Source organism: Bufo gargarizans, chromosome 4, assembly GCF_014858855.1.
Source record: "Bufo gargarizans isolate SCDJY-AF-19 chromosome 4, ASM1485885v1, whole genome shotgun sequence".
Taxonomy (NCBI): Eukaryota; Metazoa; Chordata; class Amphibia; order Anura; family Bufonidae; genus Bufo; species Bufo gargarizans.
This window is the reverse complement of record NC_058083.1, coordinates 535931769-535942382: the sequence shown is the minus strand read 5'-3', so window position 1 is coordinate 535942382 and position 10614 is coordinate 535931769. Positions and strand designations below refer to the sequence as shown.

At 38.8% G+C, this 10614-nt stretch overlaps 1 protein-coding gene across 4 annotated transcripts in view; it reads left to right on the top strand.

Annotated features, from left to right (window-relative positions):
• Positions 1-9372, top strand: part of LRFN2 (leucine rich repeat and fibronectin type III domain containing 2) — a 536726-nt gene extending 527354 nt beyond the window's left edge. For 3 of the 4 annotated variants that reach the window (XM_044291683.1, XM_044291684.1, XM_044291682.1), the window contains one exon: positions 6106-7540. In XM_044291683.1, the coding sequence (XP_044147618.1) occupies positions 6106-7030 (925 nt within the window). In that variant the 3' untranslated portion in view covers positions 7031-7540. Of the gene's footprint in view, positions 1-6105; positions 7541-8625 lie in introns of those variants that run through there. The other variant, XM_044291685.1, reaches the window with a different exon arrangement.
• The last annotated feature ends 1242 nt before the right edge of the window (positions 9373-10614 follow it).

Below are 10614 nucleotides of genomic sequence, written 5' to 3'. Positions count from 1 at the left end.
AGGTTACAGTTTAGGGGACTATAACCTATGGTCAGTGTTAAGGGGCAGGTGCTATGGAGGTAACTGTTAAAGGGGCAGGCTGCTGTGAAGGTCAAAGTTAAGGGGGTGTGCTGCTGTGGAGGTCCAATTTAAAGGAGACGGGGCACTGGGGGGGGGTCAGTGTTAAGGGGCGGGGGCTGTGGAGGTCACTGTTTTGGGGGCGGGGTACTGTAGATATCACTGTTATAGTGGATAGTGCTGATATCTTTTAACGACAAACACAAACATGAAATGAAATAGATGAAATATCCCGAGCGAAGCCGAGTCCTTCTGCTAGTCTACCTATAAAAAAATGGCAGCGCTAGACAATAAAAAACAAACAGAGGTGCAATCCCAATAGGACGAGACTAATGCCCAAATAATAAAAAATAAAAAAAGCAGAACGCTCAAAATATAAATAAAGGAAAAAAGTTTATTCACCCTTGTGGCATCCATATTTCATATTGTGACTGTGCTGCTTTTTTTGCATTTTTCTATCTCCTATCTATCTATCTATCTATCTATCTATCTAGCTATCTATTATCTATCTATCTATCTCCTATCTATCTATCTATCTATCTATCTATCTATCTATCTAGCTATCTATTATCTATCTATCTATCTCCTATCTATCTATCTATCTCCTATCTATCTATCTATCTATCTATCTATCTATCTATCTATCTTCTATCTATTATCTATCTATCTATTTATCTATCTATCTATTATCTATCTATCTATCTATCTATCTATTATCTATCTATCTATCTATCTATCTATCTCCTATCTATCTATCTCCTATCTATCTATCTATCTATCTATCTATCTATCTATCTCCTATCTATCTCATATCTATCTATCTATCTATCTATCTATCTCCTATCTATCTATCTATCTATCTATCTATCTCATATCTATCTATCTATCTATCTATCTATCTATCTATCTATCTATCTATCTATCTCCTATCTATCTATCTATCTATCTATCTCCTATCTATCTATCTATTATCTATCTATCTCCTATCTATCTCTCCATCTATCTATCTCCTATCTATCTATCTATCTATCTATCTATCTCCTATCTATCTATCTATCTATCTATCTATCCTGATGATTCTTGCTCCAGGTCTCTGGATGTGTAATGGAATCTGTTACTGGAGTGAAGTCGCGCCTCCGCAGTTCGGCTCCTGAACAGATTACACGAGATTTGTAAAATCTCTTTAATAAATAATCACAGACGCTCTGAGCAGAAGGTTGTGGGAAGGGATTACAGAGATATCTGGAAACAGCGGAATCCATTCATCACACCCGCACTTTGCTCTGATGAAACATCTTTCTTCTTCTCGCGCTTTCTGTATCTCTTCTGTATCATGTGAGGATCTCAATATTCTGGATGGTAAATCATCTGCTTCTGCCACAGAAATTGTATCATCGCTCAGTATCTTCCAGTGTTGGAGTAGTTGGAGTGGCAGGTGCCCGGGAGCTTTCGCCGCCCAACCTCCCTGCCCAGGCCCTCTGACTGCCCCAGATCAATGATGCTGACAAATATTTCATACTGCCTTACACCACCAGGAATGCTGACATTAGCCTTTTACTGCCCTAGACCACCAGGGATGCTGATATTAACCTCTTACTGCCTTACACCAACAGGAATGCTCACATTAACTCTTACTGCTCTAGACCATCAGGGATGCAGATATTAACCTCTTACTGACCTAGACCACTAGGGATGCTGATATTAACCTCTTACTGCTCTAGACCACCAAGGATGCTAATATCAAGCTCTTACTGCCCTAGACCATCAGGGATGCTAATATAAAGCTCTTATTGCCATAGACTAGGGATGCTGACATTAGTGTATTTTTATCTTGGATCACCAGGGGTGCGAGCATTAAAGGGTCACTGATTTTTGAACTGTGGGTGTGTGGGTGCTTAGACCTCCACCAATCACTAGAATGAGTAGAGAGAAGCTCTCACATATTGTATTCAGAGGAAGCAAGACAGACCTAATAGTAAGTGTATGGGCCCATCTGAGTTCCATCCCCTGCAGTAAGGAGAGAGAGCATGCTGTGAAAGCTCCTTTCTCTTCTCATTGTAGCGATCTTTGGAGGTCTAACCCCTCAGACCCCCACCATATCAAAAGGTTTATGAAATCTCCATGACGCTAACCTTTTACTGCCCTAGACAACCAGGGGTGCTAAAATTAACCTCTTACTTCCCTAGAGAACCAGGGGTGCTGAAATTAACCTCTCATGTCCCTAGAAGTAATGTTGACATTACCCTCTTACTTCCCTAGACCATCAGGGATCTTGGCAATAAACCCTTCACTGCACTAGACCACCAAAGATGGTAAAAGTTGAAGACACTCACTTTACCCAGGTGTTGGTTTCCAAAATGTTGCAACTGTGTATAAACCCTCTCAATACAGTTGATTTCTAGCAATATTAAAGCAATGTCCTTAAGAACACCCCCTTCCTGTCTGTCTGGGAAGTGGTTTTGAGTGGAACAGGTGTTAACCCTTTCTCTACCAACTGTACTTTCACCCTGACCATTGTACTCCAGGTGCGAAATTAAACAAGAAAAAAAAAAAAGCTTGTTATGTGGAGTGAAATAAAGCACACTATGGCAGCACACAGAATACTGCTCTATAGTGTAGGACTAAAGACAGCTTCAGTAATTGTGATATATTTATCATGGGAGCCTCAATATCCAACTGCTTTTCCCGCTCCATGTAGAGATTGGTATATTTAAAGGTGTTCTCCAGGACTACAAAATTGGTGGCCAATGCTTAGAATGGACTATGAATACAGATTGGTGCGAGGTTCTGACTCAGTAGATTGCAGGAGCCACAGTGCTTGCTCTTCTTCACCGTCTACCAGACACAGCGCCATCTGTTTGATAGTGGCTGCTCTTGGCATTACAGATCATTACAACTCATCCCCCTCCAACTATGCAAGTCACTTTCCAGGTACAGTCCCTACCATAAGTATGGAGCTGTCCCTGGTAAGCAAGAAAGGGGACTCAGGGCTCTACTGATCGGCGGGGATGCCAAGAGTGATCTGATATTGATGGCCTATTTCAAGGATAGACCTTTTATTTTGTAGTCCCAGAGAACCCCTTTAACCTGCTCTAAATTTACACTGGACTTGTAGAACATTGATTGCATCAGTCAGTAGTGAGTGAGGCAGTTAAATACATAGCTTGGACCACAGGACCGACTGCCATCAGCTATATCTAGTAGGGGATGCCATCACTTCATGATCCTGAGGTTTAGACTCTGGAAGCCCCACCAATCCCGAGAACATACTAATGGCGTTGTGCTGCCTTCATGCGTGTCTTATGAGTTTTTTTTTACATTTTGTATTAATAAAGTGTCAAGTTTTATATGATTTGTGCAGTAATTTGGCTCATGGTTTTGTAGGGTTTGTGTAAGGTTTGGTCATCACACAATCAATGAGTAGGTTAACTCTACTGGGTCGGTCATGGAGGGATCATACGTGTCACTTCCGTGTTTGTCCTTCATGGTTAATATTAGAGATTAATGAATCGATTCTAAAATTCAGAAATTCGGCCAAAATATTTAAAAAAGTTCTAATTTTAATGAACACAAATTTTGTGTGGTTTAATTCTGAAGAAATGAAGAGACAAAGAGTTTTACAAGCAATTGGGACACTTTTTGTTTTCAGGTCAGCAAAATCTGCAGAATCCATTCAAATTGTATGAAATTTGCTCAACTCTGTTTATCATTATATCAGGAAATCTCTATAGTATAAAGGTACAAAATGTGACAAGAGAAAGACAGGATTTAGCAATTTTTATTTATTTAATGTTATCCTGAAAAAAACAATGAATTGATGACTTGAACAACTGGCAAATAAATGATGGAATGGATGAATTAATGAATGAATAAAAATAAATAAAGAACCTCTGGATCAGAATATCAGGCTGAACTGAAGGGTCTTCCATCAGCTTTACAAACTGTGTTACTATGTAATATGCACAAGTGATTGATTGATTGACTGACTGAATAAATGAAAGAATCAGCAAATGAATTAAATAATTAACTAATATTAATATTGATGAACCAACCAAGTAACAAATGAATGAATGAATAAATGAAAGGACCAATGGATAAACAAAAAACAACAAATACATGAATGAATTTAAGAATGAAATAATGAATGAAGGAATTAATGTAATAAATAGTCAATGCATGAATAAATAAAAGGAAGAACCATCAAATGCAGGGACGAAAGAAAGAAAGAATCAATGAGTGAATGATTGAAGGGACCAATGAAAGAATGAATACATAAATGAAGGAATTATCGAAAGAACCAGTACAAAAATGAAGTAAAGGAAGAAAAAAATGAGCCAATGAATGAATAAAAGAAATAAAAAGAAAAAGAATTAAGGAATTAATGAAAAAAAAATTAAAATAAAAATTGAAAACAAATGAAAATCTTTAAGATGGAACCAATGAAGAAATTGATTCATTTCTTTATTACATTTTCCTGGATTGTCTACAAGGACATGTTTCCAGGATTTGTACAATGTCCCACATTTACTATAGACGGTGTAAACAATAGGGGGTAATATGTGAAGTGCGCTGCTCCAGAAAAGTGAAGAGATTTTGCTGGTTTTGTCTGTAAATGAAGCATTTCCACAAAATGTATGATATTTGCATTTACTACAGTAAGGGGCGGCCTGATGTTTTCTCAGCAGAGCTAAATTTTCAGCCAGATTTTTTGTGGCGACTTTTAGCAAAAAGTCACAAATGTACTCTGATCCCTGGCGGTGTACAAACTGATGGAGCCATTGGTATAAATATGATCAGACTTTAGACTGAAAAATCTATTTGATAAGTATTTTGTGCAACACTTGTTTTTTAATAAATGCTGTGTAACATTTTGTGATGTGTTTCTAAAAAACTGGCTTCAAAACAAGTAGACAATCAAAAAAGGAACACAAAGTTGCATATTGATACATTACTCTCTTAGACTTCTTTCATACTTGTGGCACAGCTCTCTGGCAGACTGGTTCAGCATATAATGATGGGAATCGGCCAGGCAAAAAACGCACATGCAGTTTTTGTCCAGCTGAATCTTTTTCAAAACCCCATTATAGTCAATCGGGCTGGAGGGCGTTCTGGTAACATCCGGCAATAACAGGTCCAGAGAACTCCAGCAGGCTGTTCCCTGTCGGAAACCAGGGGCGGACTGGGAACTTAAAGTGGCCCTGGAAAAAAAATCCTAAAAGTAGCCTAGCCCCATGTTGTAGGGGGTCCAAATAGACAGATGGTAGGGAAACTACAATTAGGCAGGGTCAGCTAGATAGCACAAAATACTGTCCCATCAGAACCATATACCATAGTGGAGCACAATATATTGCCGAAAAAGCTGTCCCACTACTGGGGGCCATAGATAGCTGCCATTTTTTATCCTCCTCCAGTTGTGTCTGATTAAGATATGGAACAGGGGCCACAGCAGTTAAATTCAGGAGGACATGTGTGGTCATTGGCTGGGTACATGAGTACCTGATTCTGACAATGTTAATTACCACTGAGAGCTAATTATGTACCCAGCCTGTGGCAGAAAGCAGGGCTTAGGTGGCCCCCTGGGCATCGGCCCACTGGTAAATTTCCCTCTAAGGTCTATGGCCAATGTGCCCCTGCCAGAGAGCTATGCTGCAAATGTGAAAGTAGCCTTAGACCAGCCTCTGGACCTGCACCAGATTCTTCAAAGGGCTCAGGCTGGAGGATAATTCTGGTGCAGGGACAGATACTTTGCCCTAACACCTATTGAATGGCTTACTTTGAAACAGAATTTTACTTCAGAATTGTCCTGCAAGTTTGGTGAAAAATTGAGCATCTTATTCCACACCCTCCTTTGTGAGAAGCTCCACACCTTTATTCTAATATAAAAAGTGCAGAAACCTTAAGACACATTAAACCTAGACCACTGTCTACAAATAATACACATAAATAATACCAGTATACTAAAAGAAAATGTGAATGATTTTTTTTTAAGCTTTATACAAAGTGTGATGAATGTTTTTGTTATTCTTTTTGTTTCTTTTTTAATTTCAGGATGATCCCTGCTTCAAACAAAGCCTTTGTTGTGAATAACCTGGTGTCAGGGACAGCGTACGACCTGTGCGTCTTGGCCATTTGGGACGACACTGCAACAACTCTAACAGCCACCAACATTGTGGGATGTGCTCAGTTCTTCACCCAAGAGGACTATCAGCAGTGCCAGTCCATGCACAGCCAGTTCTTAGGGGGCACAATGATTCTAGTTATTGGCGGCATCATAGTTGCTACATTGCTGGTCTTCATTGTTATCTTAATGGTAAGATATAAAATTTGCAACAATTCCCAGGGCAAGATGGCCAATGTCAGCAATGTCTATTCCCAAACTAATGGAGGAAATTCAGTGCAGAATGGCTTGCCACCACAAGTCAACCCTAAAGTGGTGGTGAGGAATGAACTAATGGAATTCAATTGTGGCTCAGTGCACAGTAGCGTCTCCTCCTCTTCTAGTTCGGTGAATAGTCCAGAGGGTGATGACTATAGTCTACAGAGTAACCAAAGCACTCTGTCCAATAAATGGAGACCAGTCTCCAGGTCAAGGCATAACATTGATAGACTTATGGGAGCATTTGCCTCCCTGGAGTTGAGGTGTCAAAATAAGGAGGACGCTGTAGACTCCAGGACTTCTACCACAGTCCACCGGTCAGACAAAGAGCCTTTGCTGGGCAACCAAGAGTCCAAAATCCGTAGTCTCCTTATGTTACCTCTGGAGGGAAAAGCAAAACGTAGTCGTTCTTTTGACATGGGGGACTTTTCCACGACTCAGTGTTGTAGTTACCCAAGAAAGATCACAAATATTTGGACTAGGAGAAGCCTCTCAGTTAATGGGATGCTTTTACAATATGATGATAGTGAACTTACAGGGAACACAACTAGAAGCGCCTACGACAGCTCAGAATGGGTAATGGAAAGCACAGTGTAAATATGGTCCTTCTCCTTTAATGGCAAAGCTTGCCATTTCATTTGGCAAGTATAGTATATAAGAACATACCTTATGAATTGAGTAGGTCTCTGGAATCAGAGGTGGGTAACACCCAAGTCCACAGCAGGAGTTACCATGACACAAGTGGAGACAGTTGTGTTAAGCGTTGGCAGTGATGGACTGTTCAGAAGAAGCGCGTGGTATACTCTAAGTGCTCCTTACCATAGAAACCCAAGAAAAGGACGGCTGAAGAAGGAATTAACATTCCTGTCTTTAAGTTCAATCCAATGATGAAGATTCACAGAGGCATCGATGATGTGACGATGAAGATCATCCAAAAGCAACACCATTTGTGATCACCTAAAATTTTTGTTTCTGTGGTTTTTTTTCCTTTTATTTTCTTTTTTTTCCCTTTTTAATTTTCCTTATTTATATCGTTTCTGTTGATGTGTTATTTTATAGTCCTTCTAGTCTCCGTAATAAAGGGAAAACTTTACACAAATAGATATATTTTCAGACAAATAAAACAAAAAGTTCTATAGATCATTTACATCTATTTTTTTCAGCAGAGTTTCTATGTGTTTGGTGTTTTAAGAAAAGGCTAATTAAAGATAAGATATTTAAATCTAGATCTTGAACTTGGATTAATTTAACTTTTGACATTTTTGATGAAAAAAAGGTCACTCTGAATTAAATTTTTGAAACTAAAAAAATAACTGTAGAAATTAGAGTTGAATTTGTGAATTTATTAGGAGGAGTGAAGGAGTTGGTATTTTTTCCAAGTGTGATTATGTTATGGGGTGGAGGGAAGGAGTATGTGCAAGCTTTTGAAAGTTTAGTTGTTGCTGATCTACCTTCAACCATTGCTAAAAAAAAGTCTTGGCTTAAGAGTCGCTCTTCCCCCTCAAAAAATATATTTTATTAAAATCTACTTATATATTAAAAAGTTTCCATTGTACCTGAAATATAAAAAATTGACTTTATAATATACTTTATTGCTCAAAAGTCAGCCTTATTCCTGGCACTTCCACTTCTAGCTTATTTTCGACATAGTAGAGAGTTTCCTGTTTGGCACATGAACAGTGCTGTGTGTGAAGGCTATTGGCTGACTGGCTCATACGAGTAGCTAGGTCAGCTTTCTTCTCAGCCTCTGTAGGATGACAAAGAAGACTGGTTTAGATAGTGAACTGAGCCTTCACACACAGCACTGGTAATGCGCCGACACAGGAAACTCTCTTTTATATGAAACACAAGCTAAAAGTGGAGGTACCAAGACCTTGGCGGACAACGGTAGACCGGCAGACTCTTGAAAAATGAGTATATTTTTAAATAAAATTATTTTACATTTCAAACACAATGGATTTTTTTTTTTTACTGATGGACAACCCCTTTAAACCTTTGTCGACTCTGAAGACCTGAATGTATGAAAATGACTGCTACCATAGAGGAAGGTTAGCAACAGCTGAAAATCCAAAGATTGTCCATCCATAAAACAATGACTGAAGCCTTTGTCATTCCCCTGAGGGTGCTAGCTAACAAAATATATAGTGCTCAGAATTTAATAAGATATGACAAGATAAAAATTGTCATTCCAGATGTCAGCAACGCAGTCAAGCGTATCGTCCGGGAGTAGCAGGATTTCATTGACGGCTTGTACTTCCTAGTTAAAAAATACCTGGAGAGTACCAACGTTTTACGAAGGACTAATATGGATTTTTGACTCGTCCACCACCATTCTCATTAATGACTTTCTTGTGATTGAAAGGGAGAGAAAAAAAAGTACTTTCAGCCATCCTGGACTTGGTTAGCTCTGTTTTTATTTTGTTTCTACAATTTCTTTGGTCATTGGCATTCTCAAGCATTTTTGTACAGAAAAAAACAAAAAACTAACAAGGTGAATATAATGTATAATGTTTTTATATCACTAAAGAAAAAAAAAAGAAATGAGAGCTATATTGTGAGCCGGCTGTGTACTTCTCTTGTATGGTCATGTTTCCTACTTGGAGTTTTAGAATATGACATTCATGTGGAAAAGAAAAAAAAATTTTGCTACAAATTGTACAGTAAAAAAAATTCTGCAATGAAAACTTGGGCTATTTTGCTTACATAGAAGTTTTATTATTTTTGGAATTTCTGAAGAATACAGGGAAAAGGAACACATAGAACTGTTCAACCCGAGCTGATGTATGGGATGTACTACACGTTCTCACATAGAGAGATACAAAAAGTTCATGAGTGACTGACAAGTGACAATCAATGGAGGCACAAAACAATTTGGTGAAAATGAGTAAATGACAACAGAAAGATTGGAAAAACACAAATAGATTGCAAACTACTCGATATAAAGTTCATGTGTCACTGAAATGTCATCTTCATAAAAAAATCTGTAATTAAAAATAAATGTGCATATTTTCATTAATGTATATAAGAAATGGTCAACAGGTTGTGGTGTGTAAGAAAGGAAGTGGAAAGGGTTAAATGAAATTTTTTTACAGATTGGCCAAGATTAGACAAACATGGCTGTTGTTTTTGAACAATAGCGCCACACGTGTCCATAGGTTGTAAGCGGTATTACAGTTCAGCTCCACTGAAGCGAATGCAACTGAGCTGCAATACCACACACAACCTGTGGTCCAGAGCTCCAAGTCCCCAGCACTGACAAAAGGTTACAAAGTAGCAATTGCATAGATCCATAGTTATAATGTCAGTTATATCACATAGCAGAAATATAAGTCAATTCTTGTGGGATCCTTAGGCCAAATTTTGGGCTCATTCCCAGGGATGCAGCTATAGGGGTGCAGAGGCAGCAGTTGCACCTAGTCCATATTGTCAGAAGTGTACCAAAGGCCACATAACCTCTGCCATGATATATTGTAAATAGCAGTCTTTTACAGATAGCTCTACTCCATCGTTATTTAAAGAGTATTTGTCGGTAGGATCAACCCTATTAAAACAGACATACGGTCTGGTAGAGTTGATCCTGCTGATTAAATCAATACCTGTCTTGTGGAAAACAGTTGTGGCGTTCCTGAGAAAAAATACTTTTATTCTTTATGAAAATAAAATCTTCCGAACACTAAGGGGCGTGGTTAGCACTGGAAAGCTGAGGCCCCGCCCCTCAGAGTACAGCCACGGCCCCGCCCCTCAGAGTACTGCCACTCACACTTGTATAAAGAAAAAATGTATCTTTTTCTTAAGAACCCCACAGCCAATTTTCATAAAACAGGTATCATTTTAATCAGCAGGCTCAACCTTAGAAGGCCATATGCTCTACCTAATGTGATTGACCCTGCTGACAGGTGCCCTTTAAAATCACACCACATATGGTAGTCCAAGCAGTTCAGTGGTCTCCTTTATGTTATATTGAGGTTGATTGTGGAGTTCATGTGTGTGAACAAGACATCTTATCACCGAATCTCCAGGCTGAATGTGAAAATATGTTGAAATTCAAGATTTTCTGATGTGGACGACTCAGGAAAGACTCCAACCGTGCGTGACAGTTAAAGGACATCTGTCAGCAGATTTGTCCCTATGACACTGGCTGACCTGTTACTTGAGCACTTGGCAGCTGAAGGCATCTGTGT